Raw genomic sequence first — 12,910 nt, 5'->3', positions numbered from 1 at the left:
ATCTATTGCTTTGGTCACCTTTACAAAATTAAGTTTATGAGACACGATTTCCCATGCACAAAACCATGCTGACTATCCCTAATCAGTCCTTGTCTTTCCAAATGAATGTAGATGCTGTCTGTCAGAATTCCCTCCAACAACTCACCCACCATTGGCGTAAGGCTCACCAGCCTATAGTTCCTTGGCTTTTCCTTGCAGTCTTTCTTAAATAAATGCACAACATTAGCCACCCTCCAGTCTTCCAGCATCTTACCCGTGGCTGTCGAAAAGACTAATATCTCTGCTAGGGGCCCCGGAATTTCTTGCCAAGCCTCCCACAATGTCCTGGGATACAGTTGATCAGGTCCTGGGGATTTACCTACCTTTATGCATTTTTAAACCTCGAGCACCTCCTCTTCTGTAATGTGGACTCTATTCAAGGTATCACTACTTATTTCCCCAAGTTCCCCAGCTTCCATGTCTTTCTCCGCAGTAATTTACAATGTAAAATATCCATTTAGGATCTCATCCATCTCTGAGGTTCCTTGATCTTTAAGAGACCCTATTCTATCCTTAGTTACCCTTTTGCTCTTGACATACTTGTAGAATTTCTTTGAATTCTCCTTAATCTTATCTGCCAAAGCTACCTCACATCTGCCTTTTGCCCTCCTGATTTCCCTGTTAATGTACTCTTACACTCCCTATACTGCACAAGAGATTCACTTGATCGCATCCATCTATACCTGACCTATGACTCCTTCTTTTTCTTGACCACAGCCTCAACATCTCCAGTCATCCCGTGATTGCGACTCCTGCCAGACTGGTCCTTCACTCTAACAGGAACGTGCTAGCCTGAACTCTTGTTACTTTGCCTTTGAAAATCTCCCACTTGCTAGATGTTCTTTTACCTGTTAACAGCCTCCTCCTGGCCAACGTTTGAAACTTCCTGTCGAATACCATCAAGATTAGCCTTGCCCCAGCTTAGAACATTATATTGTGGACCAGGCCTATCCTTTTCCATAAAGATTTTAAAACTAATAGAATTATGGTCACTGGTCCCAAATGCTCCTCCACTAACACCTCAGTCACTTGCCCTGCCTTATTTCCCACGTGGAAGTTGGGTTTTGCCCCTTCTCTATAAGAATGATCTACAAATTGATTGAAAAGTTATTCTTGAATACACTTAACAAATTCCTCCCCATCCAAGTCCTTAACATGATGGCAGTCACAGTCTATGTTTGAAAAGTTAAAATCCCCTACTACTACAACCCTAGCTATCTGTGATCTCCCTCTGTTTCTGCTCCTCAATTTCCTGCTGATAATGGGGGGGGGGGGGAGGGGGGGGGGCATTGTACAATCCCATCAATGTGATCACCCCCTTCTTATTTCTCAGTTCCACCAAACATCACTGGATGATCCCCCAAGAATATATTTTCTAAGTAGAGTTGTGATGTTTCCCCAAATCAAAAATGTCACTCCCCCTCTTCTCTTGCCTCCCCTTCTATCCTTCCTACAGCATTTATACCCTTAAAACCTGGAATATTAAGCTATCGGTCCTGTCCAGACCTTCAGCCATGTTTCTGTAATAGCTATGATATCCCAGTCCCATGTTCCCATTCATGTCCTGAGTTAATCTGCGTTACCTGTCAGGCCTCTTGCATTGAAATAAATGCAGGCTAATTGTCAGTCTTCCCTCATTCCCTGCTGTGCTCTTGCTTGCCTTGTCTATTTAACTTGCTCTCTTTAACTTCTGTACCAGCCTCAAACATTCTCTCCTGTCTCACCGTGAGACTAGTTTAAACCCTTCCGATTAACTACAGCAATTTTCCCCACCAGGATACTGGTCCCCTTCCATTCAGGTGCAACTGACCTTCTTGTACAGGTCACTTCTGTCCCAGAAGAGATCCCAATGATCCAAAAATCTGAATCACAGTCCCTTGCTCCAGCTCGTCAGCCATGCATTCATCGTTCCATCCTCCTCTTCCTACTTTTACTAGCACTTTTACAAGCCACACATCATCCAGCGGTAATCCAGAGATTACTACCCTTGAGGTCCTGCTTTTTTAACCTCCTGCCTAACTTGCTATATTCACTCTGCAGGACCTCATCCTTTTACCAATGTGTTGGTACCAATGTGTCCAAAGACCTCCAGCTGCTCATACCGTCCTTGACACTTTGCTGCAACCACTCCAATATATCCATGACCCTGGCACCAACGAGGCAACACACCATCCTGAAAACTCATTCACAGCTGAAAAAACGCCTGTCTGTGCCCCTGACTACAGAGCCCCCTGTCTCAATTGCTCGTTTGCACTTTGCATGACTCTGCCCAATAGCAATCAGTCCTGGTGGCTGCTGCTATGTTCCCCTGAGAGGCTATGCCCCCCAACAGTATATCAAAATGGTACACTTGTTTGGGGAGGGGGGGGGGGGATAGCCATGGGAGACTCTTGCACTGCCGGCAGACCTCTCCTGGTGATCATCCACCTGCCTGACTGAGCCTGCGGTGTGTCCACTTCCCTGATGCCACTATCTATCACACTGTCTGCCTCCTGTATGTCCTACAGTGCTTCCAACTGATGCTCTAATTGATCCATGCAGTCTGAGAGGTGCTGCAGCCAGACATGTTTCCTGCAGACACTGTTACCAGGGATACGCGACTACTCCGAGATACCCCACATCCGACAGGAGGGGTATACCACTCCACTGACTGCCACCTCTGCCCCTTTAACAATTTGTTGACTGAGGAGGAGAGAAAGGTCTTTTCTTGTTGCTGCTCACCCTCCTCAACAAAGCCCTGTTTTTACCTAGGCATACACTTCCTTGACAATCAACTACATTACCATCATTGAATTCCCCACTATTAATATCCTGGAGTGTACGCTGGTCCAGAAACTGAATTGGACCAGTCAATAGAAATATTTTGCTTACGGAAGCAGGTCCAAGCTTCTGACTTGCTTTTTTTTTAATTGAAAAGGAAGCAGGTCACAAACTAGGAACCCTGCGTTGAGTAACTCATCTCCCAAAAACTTGTCGACCATCTAAAAGACACAGGTCAGGAATGTGATGGAGTCCTCCCCACTTGCGTGATGAATGGTGCTCCAATAACACTTAGAAGATTGACATCTTCCAGGATAAAGCAGCCTGCTTAATTGGCACAACATCTTCCACATTCACCCCCTTCATTACAGGGACAGCACAGCGGCAGCAGGTATTTTTATCATCTATAGAACGAACGGCACCTACTGAGATTCCTTCGATCACACATTTTAAATCCATGCTACTTAGAAAGATGAGCACAGTTTTTACATGGGGCCACCAACCTTTGCAAGTTTCTCTCCAAGCCACACATCATCCTGAGTTGGAACTTCACTGCTGTTCCTTCAGTATCTCTGTGTCAAAGTCCTCAAACCCCTTTCTGAACAATGCAGTGTGCATAGTGACATAACATGGACTGCAGAAGTTCAAAAAGGGTAATTAGGGATGGGCAATAAATGCTGACCGAGCCGGCAAAGCCCACACCCCATGAAAGAATAAATGTTTTTAAAAATTAATTCGTTTGCACCTTTGCAACTAGGCTGGAGCACAGGATGAAACTAAAATATCGAGGGGTAAATCCAAGACTAACATGTGAAAGTTGTCAGATCACTGATATAGATTAGGCGGTGCCTGATAACAGACAAAGCACAAAAGCTACCAAACCAGCAGCCTGGGATATACATGTGAAAAACAAACCACTTTCAGCCGGGAAACTGACTGGAACTAACATAGGCCAAAAAGGGCCTGCTTGAAGGATTATCCTATCCAGAAAGTTAATCAGTATACATTAAAATATGGCACTCTGAGCTGAAAATTTGCTCAAGTGCTGTTTTAGAGTCTGAGCTCTGACCACTGACAGCTTGTTGAAAAAGCTACACTTCAAGCCCCCCCATCCCTCAGGTGCCATTAGTACTAACTGTTACAAATGGTTTATTATGTTTGTTACCATTAAAAGTTTGAGCTACTGAGTCATAGCTTCCGAAAAATAAGAATGTAAGCATTAAGTTGAGTTTCATTGGTGTGATTTTAAAAATCAAGTTAATTTGTATTCTACACACTCAGGTACGAGAAGGTGACCACATACCTGCCTCTTTAGATCCCACAAGATGATAAAGGAATACATCCCCCTTCTTGCTAAACCAAGGGAATATTTTCATCTGGGGTCGCAGAGAGGCAAGGGAACCAGAAGTGAATTAAATTGGGCAGTCCCCCAAACTGTGCTGCCCCAGGATTTCTCACACTCTTTCAATTGCTGCACTCTGATTCCTGTGTGCAGTTGGAGAGCCTTCCTATTGGCTGAGACAGGAGAGATGATTCCAACCTCCTTCCTCATTTTCACCTAACTCCATATGTTAGGCTCCCCAAGGCAGAGGTCATGTGATGTATTTCTAGTTTTCTAATTTTCCAGTTTTGTTACCCATTAGAAAAATGAATCAATTTTGCTTCCAATTTCCATCCTTCTCTCACCTTCACCTGTTCCATCTCTGACTCTTCCCATGTCTTCTTCGACTTTACTGTTTCCATTCTTATGGACAGGTTATCCACCAATATTCACTACAAACCCATCAACTCTCACAGTTCCTTGATTACATTTCTTCATACCTTGCTTTCCACATTTTCTTAGTTTCTCCATCTCCATAATATCTATTCCAATGATCCCACCTTCCATTGGGTGTGTCTGATATGGTCTCCTTTATCCTCAACCGAGGCTCCCTCCCTCTCCCATAACACTCTCAGCTATGTCTGACCCATCTCCTGCAGTTCTGCCATCATCCCGTCCCCTCCCTCCCAGAATAATAATAGAGTTGACTTGTCTTCACGTTCCACCTCATTAATCTCTGCTATTTCCGCAACGTTAAGCAGGATGCAAACACCAAAGAAATCCTCCCCTCACCTCCGCTGTCAGCATTCTATAGGGACCATTCCCTCCGTGGCACTCTGGTCCACTCCTCCATCACTTCCAACACTTCTTTAATCCCCCACGGCACCTTCCTAGCAGGTGTAACACTTGCCAATTCACTTTATCCCTCCTCACTGTCCAAGGTCCTACACATACCATCGGGGTGAAGCAGCATTTCACTTGTGTTGCTTCAACCTACTGTGTTCATTGCTCACAGTATAGCCTCCATTACAATGATGAGACCAAACACAGACTGGGTGACTGCTTTCTAGTGCATGCCCTCTGTCGGTAGGAACAAACTTGAACTTCCAATTACTTGTCGATTCAATAAACCACCTTGCCCCCACGGTAATATTTCTATCCTGGACTGCTACAGTGTTACAACAAAGCTCAACACCAGCTGGAGGAATAACACCTTATTTTCCAAACCTTCGAGACAAAACTTGGAGTTCAGCAACTTCACAGCAAGAGCTCTATTTTGATAAAACACCACCTCCCACCCTACACCATCACCAACGTCTTCACTCACATTGCTATTTCCTTCACTTTTTTCTTTAAATTTTGACATCCTTTTTCACTTGATCACAGCTTTGCCTTTTAGCTTAATCAATTATCTACAGCCCTAGTCATACAACTCATCAGAACACCTATCACTGTCTATTTAAGTGGAATCCAGCAACATCCCTCTTTACCCTCTAATGGTGCAAGCTCCCCAGCAATTGAAACCCCTTTATTATATGTCACTCTCTGAGGCACACACATAATTCTCCAATGCACTCAATCCTATGTCAATTGACGCAAGGCTTGAGAAGAAACCCGATATTATTATCTTTGAGGTTCTGTGCTTTAATTTGATATCTTTCGAGTTCTTAATTCAATTTGCTTTGAAATCCTCAGTTCGATTTGTGGTTTTCACAGAACAATGGACCATATCCCAGAATGTGCACAAAACATTGCCAAAAATTCTGACAAGTCTCATGCAGTAAAATGAAATTTGATTTATTCAGTCAACATATAACAAAAGGCCTAATTTAAAAGGACAGTAATGGGAAGTATCATTCTACCTATTAAGAATAGAACTTGTCACTTCAACTACTGTAAACAATGAGCCTGGTCATGCTACAATGAAGCTTCCTTGGCTCTGATGTGAGTGCGGGATCGGGTGCCAATCTAGTGGATTCTATAGAGGAATTTCCTGTTTGCCTCTGACAATGGAACCAGCCTCCAGTGTTATTTCAATAGCACAAAGCACAAGCTGACTAGAATGATATATTAGAACAGAAGAAATCATCTTGTCAATTGAAGGAGTTCAACATAAATATGAAAAATGAAGGTTTAAAAATATCTATTTTGGATTCAAAACTACAATTACACTTAATCAATTTTGATCAATAGACTTGATAATAGAGGTAATTGGTATCATTATTCTAGATAACAAAGTATGTATTTTGAACATTTCAGCGTTGCGCTGAAAAGGATGGAGAGTAGCAGGTAACAGGCATCTTACATGTGCTGAGTGATGGGTATTGTCAGGTGGCTCCAAATGGAAAAGTGTTCGCTTCTAGTCTTAAAATTCCTCAAATACATCAAAATAAAATATTTCACTCAGATTATACGATGCATGATTCCCAACCATAAATGTTTGAAGTTTGAAATTAAAAGAGATGGCCGCACTTATGTTCTTAGTTCCTCACCTAAGAACCACATATTTAGAAAGAAGCATATTCTTGTCACGTATTAACAGGAACCTGGTACTTGCCCTGAAGGTCAGAACAGCTAAAATTTCAAGGTTGAGATAGATCCTTTTTGGGGGTTATCTGGAATACATAGCAAGAGTACATAAACAGAAATGAGATATGGATCCACTTTGAATTAATTTAATAGTGGAACAGGTTGAAAGAGCTGAAGGCTCCACCTTGCTCCGGTGTTCCTAATGGAATCTTGAAAACTAGATGCATTAATCAAATTGACAAACAAAATGAAACAACTGTTGAACTGAGATGAGCATACAACAGTAAAATGAATGGAATTTTAATAACTCACCACATGGAGAATCTTATTTTCGGTTTCATACACTGTACAATCCTACAGGAAGAGAAAGTAAATAATCAGTTATCTCATTCCATTCTGGCAAACAGCACGCAGTGTTGTTCACAGGCCCTGCAATGAGTTTTAGGATATAAGTGATCAAGTTTTTGTCCAAAGTTTTTCAAACCATGACTTAGTTCAGCCATAAAATCATTGTAAACTATATGGGTAAATGTATGTACCTAAGTGGCAGAAATGAACATTTCAAAAGTACAGATAAAGCCTTCACGTGTTAGTTTCCTCTAAGACCCATGGGTGACATCAGGACAAAAGATTAAATAATGCAAACTCAAGGTGACAAAACTAATCTAAAATAAAGAGTTATTTTGTGTAATCTTGATAGTCCTCTACTAAACTGCAATCTAAAACTGCAATGTAAAACTATGGATCAATTGGTGTGTGGAGTTCTCAAAAAGAAAGATCACTATTAATTTTTAAACCACAGTGAAGTTCTGTCAGAAAACATCAGACTGAAAGCCTGTTATTGTTAGAATTTGCAAAATTAACCCAAAGTGTGCAAGCGCAAGATCAAACCAAGCGCGGTTGCTGATACAGACAGCCATAATCCTACCCTTGCTAACTTATCAGCTTTCTATTTCAGGCAGAGATTGTAGCATGTGAAAAGGCAAGTATATTGATAGATGATCTAATCTAATTTGTGAATCATAGAATAATTGAATCTATGCTAAGAACAGTGGTTTGTATTACTAATAACCTTGAAAGGGTGCAGCAAAGGTTTACAAGGATGTTGCCAGGGCTGGAGTGTTTGAGTTATAGGGGGAGGCTGAATAGGCTGGGGCTGTTTTCACTGGAGCATCGGAGGCTGAGGGGTGACCTTATAGAGGTTTACAAAATTATGAGGGGCATGGATAGGATAAATAGACAAAGTCTTTTTCCTGAGCTGGGTTAGTCCAGAATTAGAGACATAGGTTTAAGGTGAGAGGGGAAAGATTTAGAAGGGAGCTAAGGGGCAACCTTTTCACGCAGAGGATGATGCGTGTACGGGATCAGCTGCCAGAGGAAGTGGTGGAGGCATTTACAACATTTGAAAGGCATCATGAATAGGAAAGGATATGGGCCGGGTGCTGCCAAACGGGACTAAATTTACTTAGGATATCTGGTCAGCATAGACAAATTCAACCAAAGCGTCTGTTTGAACCTTTTGATTTTTTTAATCCAATTTTTCCAAATATATATTCTGCCTCACATGGGCTCTCTGGTCATTTTGAGCCCAAGTATTATTTGATGCAACACTGGACTATTGGGCCCATGGCCACTAAAGCTGTTGAGTAGATGACGTAACTGATTATTATTACCACCTGCTTTGATGCTGAAAAATCACATCAAATATTGGCTGGAAGAATGCATGATTCCCTCATTTTCAGCATAGTTGCAAGTATAAGAATAGGATTGGCGTTACAACTTAATGCGGGGGCTCTTCAGGTCAACCTAAACTCAACCTGCAAAGTTACAGAATCTGCATTGGAAGGCAGGCATTAGTGCGAGAACTTGATAACTGTGTTGAAAACAACTTTTTGAAAGCCAACATATTGGCTGTAACTTCACATTTTCCAGACAAATAAACATAATGCAAATGCAACAGAACAGATCTATGCAGATTTGACTGAAATACAGCCCAGATTTTCCACTGGTCAGACAGATAGTGGTTATTCTAACGTAGGCAGTAGTAACGCATGGGGATGTCATTGAGGATCTTCATTGTACCACACCCTGAAAAGATTGCACGGGAATTTAAATTTTCCACAATGCCTGGAGTCCTCTGAAAGACTCCATTTCAATCAGAGGTCAGATAAATCCAATCATTTAGAGGAAAATACTTTATCAGGGAAAGCTAAACTATTAAATACATATTTAATACAGACTATTAAATACATAGGCACATGGATGATAGTAAAATGAAAGGCATGTAGGTTAGCTTGATCTTAGAGTATGATAAACATCAAGGCACAACATCAAGGGCCAAAGGGCCTGTACCGTGCTGTACCGTTCTGTGTTCTATGTTCTATGCACAAATCTGAGACTCTATTGAACAGATTCCATACTTATTCAACACGTCCCCAGTTACAACTCCCCCATATCCTTACACTCCCTGCTTCACCCTCCCTCTCCCCACCCATCCTCACACCAAACCTGACCCTCGCCGCACTACAGGACACATGCCAGTTTCCACCCTGCCATGCCAGAGCTAAATCGACCCCATGTGCCAAATCCACCACCATCGCTAGATTTGAACCACTCCCTTCTGATATTCCATTACACTAACCCCGTGGAACATAATTTCACCCACCAACTAGGATAAACATTGCATCTCTTACCTTTCCACTTTAACTCTGCCACGCCAACCCACCTATCACCTTAGCTCCTATTCATCTGGCATCCTGCTGTTGGCACCCTACTCAGTTGGTATCTGACCTTACCACCCTCCTAACATCACACTTACATGATGTACGTGCCATTTGACAGCAGTTGTCAAGGTACTTGCCTGGATCCTTTACCTTTCAGAATGCAGCAGCTGATTGCTCTGAGAACAGAAATGGCCTGCCCTCCTCTGACAGTTTCGCACAGGGAAAGGATTTTCAGGCACCGAAAGAGCCCAGGTTGGAATCTTTTCTCCAAAAAGCAGAGCTCCTTACTTCCATTTAAAAAAGGAGAGGGTTGACAATGTGCATGAGATTTCCAATCCTCTGACAATCTGGCCCATTGTAGACCATGACACAAAATCAACAGGGAACTTTTGCGTTTCTGTGTGACTTTGTGCAGGGAGCAACCTTCAGAGTGGCTTGGTGCCCTGGAAGCAGCCATTTTAAATCAAATCCTGAAGCCGCTTTGCAAATTTACCCACAATGCTGTGGCTGGAATACTACTGCTGTTCTGCTACTCCAATGCACTTTGTAGAATAGAATAGGATAGAATAGAAATTTATTGTCATGTGTACTTTTACATGCAAATACAATGAAACATTTTATAAGCTGCCCCACCATGGCACCTACATCAATGACAGACGTCAGAGATAACAATAAAAAATGGTATGATCTGCCTGTATAGCACACAAAACAACACTTCTCATTGTATCTCGGTACATGTGACAACAATATATAATACTCAAAAATGGAACCAAAGTCAATGGTGATGGGGCCAGTGAATGTTAGTGTGAGCTGCACCACCTGATACAGAAGCATTGTATGGAGGACCTGTCCTCGGATACTTGGAGCCAATGCAATGCTGTCCTTAAGCTGTAACCCAGAAAGTGCAGAGAAGATTGCTCCCAGGTTGCTCACTTGAGGTAACCATTCAAGAACATTTTAATGCATCACACATTCAGCTGAGCAACTTGCACACAACAAATCTTTTTTAAAAGAATGGAAATTGATTAATGTTATGATTCCTATTAAAAAAGATAAGGTGTTATTTCTCAGAAAGTAAGACACTAAATCCGGTAAAGAAGCGATGGGATCTAGGAGAACAAATCCACATTTCACAAAAACAAAGTGGTTACACAGATTCTCTTTGAATTATATCTTATTCATTTTCTCTTATTCTTAAATGATCAAAATGGGGCCAGATTAAGGAAACAAGTGAAAGCCTTTCATTGCATTTTAGTGTATTGTGTTGTAAAATACATGTGACAATAAAAATCATTCATTCATAACAATCATTCATTTATTCATAATAAGGCCTTTGAAAGTAAACCACCCAGGACTTATTTGTGAGGGACAAAACTGGAAAGAAGTGAAATTAAGGTACACCATTATTGGAGCACCATGTTCAGCTCTGGCCATCATTTTATAAGTAAAATTACTGCAATTCATAGGAGGGAGACTGGTGGCGGGTTAACCTGAGGGTCACCACATCTCAGGTAAGCAGTGAGGTTAAGAAGGCAGGACTGTTATTGTAGCCTCAGGCATTGCAGAAATTGAACCCGTACTGTTGGCGTCACTCCAGCACCATACTCTTGATTCTGATCTCTAGCATCTGCAGTCCTCACTTTCTCCTCGTTGATCTCAACCCTATGGTGAAGTTTCTTTCAAGGATGCCTCCCTTGAAGAAGTTCTCCTCTCTCTCCAAGATCTCAATTAGTCCCTCTCTCACTGCACCCCTCAGGTCATCTCCTCTGCGGCACCACCTTCTTGACCTGTCAAACGTCTTTCCCAACTATCTGCTCCACCCTCCCGTCTGACCTAACACCTTCACCCTCACCTTCATCTACCTATTGCGCTCCCAGCTACCTTCCCCGCTCCCCCCCAGCCCCACCCTCCTCCCATTTATCTCTCAGCACCCCAAACCCACAAGCCTCATTCCTGATGAAGGGCTTATGCCCGAAACGTCAATTCTCCTGCTCCTTGGACACTGCCTGATCTGCTGCGCTTTTCCAGCGCCAGACTCTCGACTCTGATCTCCAGCATCTGCAGTCCTCACTTTCTCCCATCTGGCACCACTCACCAACCTTCCTGCCAACTGACCTGTTCCCTCCAGAAACCCAGGAGATTGAGCAAAGGAAAAAAAAAATAGCAGATTGATATCAGAAATGGAGGTTAGCATTTATCAGGGAAAGGGTGAACAGGTTAATTCTCTTTTCCATTGAAAAGAAACGTCTGAGGGGGCAACCCAAATAAGATCTTTAAAATTGTATAAGGTGTAGATAACGTAGCCACAGCGGGACCATTTTGCAAGTGGGGGACGGTCAAAATGAGAGGCCATCACGATAAGAAAGTGTCACTTTAAAACCAAAAGGGAGTTCAGAAGAAATGTATTTGTCCAGTGAGTGGTGAGGATGCAAAAGCTGCTCCCACTGGGAGTGATTGAATCAAATAGTATTGCTGCATTTAAGGAAGGCTAGACAAACATATCAGAGAGATGCAAACAGCAGGTTCTTCTGATAGCATGAGGACAAGAAGTGGCTCAAATGCAGCATCAACACTGAATTGTTGAGCTACGAGGCCAGTTCATCTGCTATACTTCGACAGAATAATAGGTTAGTGTATTCAGAAATTTATGAAAGCATATAGTTAACGGAAACTCACACAACATGGGGATTCTTACTTCAGCATTCTATTTTAAATAACCAGCAGGTCCCCAGTGGTATGGCCCATAGTTAGGCCGTGATGATTAGCTGCTTTTGATAGAGTGGTATTTAAACTAGCTTTTAATGACTTCTGCTCAAATACTGCATGTGAGGAAGTGATCTAAATAGGTATGGCCAGGTCATTGCAACTGCTTTGGAGACTCCTGAGATCAATTAGGAAACAGTAACTGCAGCTTTGAAGTTGCTGGCTCTGGGTTAGAAGTTACACGCTGATCATTTCTCTGCAATAAAGCGTAACACTTTGAAATGCAACAAACAGACATGGTAGCATTGTAGTTATGTGGCTGCTGATAATTCAAAGCTGCAGGGCAGAGTTTTACCCTCTGGGTCAGGGCAATTATAGAGGACACATTCAATCTCGAAGCTAGAGGCCCAACAGGAGACCATAGGGCTCAGAGGAAGTGAAGTCTGCAATACAGTACAGAGAGAGAGAGAGAGAAAGAGAGCGAGGGAAAAGGCACCAATTCACCAACTTTACAAACTTTTGAATGCAAAAAGGAATTGGCAGTCAGGTCACCATTGTGGGTTGCTTGTATCATTAGATATGGCCAAGTAGGTAAGGAGGCTCTTTAAATCTGTCTGGACAACTGGCCCTAACTGTCCATTAGGTAAAAACATGACTGCAGATGCTGGAAACCAGATTCTGGATCAGTGGTGCTGGAAGAGCACAGCAATTCAGGCAGCATCCGAGGACAGGCAAAATCGACGTTTCGGGCAAAAGCCCTTCATCAGGAATAAAGGCAGAGAGCCTGAAGCGTGGAGAGATAAGCTAGAGGAGGGTGGGGAGAAAGTAACATAGA

At 42.5% G+C, this 12,910-nt stretch overlaps 1 protein-coding gene across 3 annotated transcripts in view; it reads right to left on the bottom strand.

Annotated features, from left to right (window-relative positions):
• LOC122557100 (connector enhancer of kinase suppressor of ras 2) overlaps positions 1-12,910 on the bottom strand; it is a 585,950-nt gene that overhangs the window by 364,000 nt on the left and 209,040 nt on the right. For all 3 annotated transcript variants that reach the window (XM_043704404.2, XM_087992202.1, XM_043704405.2), the window contains exon 5: positions 6,962-7,003. In XM_043704404.2, coding sequence (XP_043560339.1) covers positions 6,962-7,003 — 42 coding nt within the window. The remainder of the gene's footprint in view (positions 1-6,961; positions 7,004-12,910) is intronic.

This window comes from Chiloscyllium plagiosum, unplaced genomic scaffold (assembly GCF_037043375.1).
Source record: "Chiloscyllium plagiosum isolate Xiang-an unplaced genomic scaffold, Cpla_swu_hap1 HiC_scaffold_11, whole genome shotgun sequence".
Lineage (NCBI taxonomy): Eukaryota > Metazoa > Chordata > Chondrichthyes > Orectolobiformes > Hemiscylliidae > Chiloscyllium > Chiloscyllium plagiosum.
Note: the sequence above shows the minus strand (reverse complement) of the source record. Positions and strands in the feature narration are given on the sequence as shown.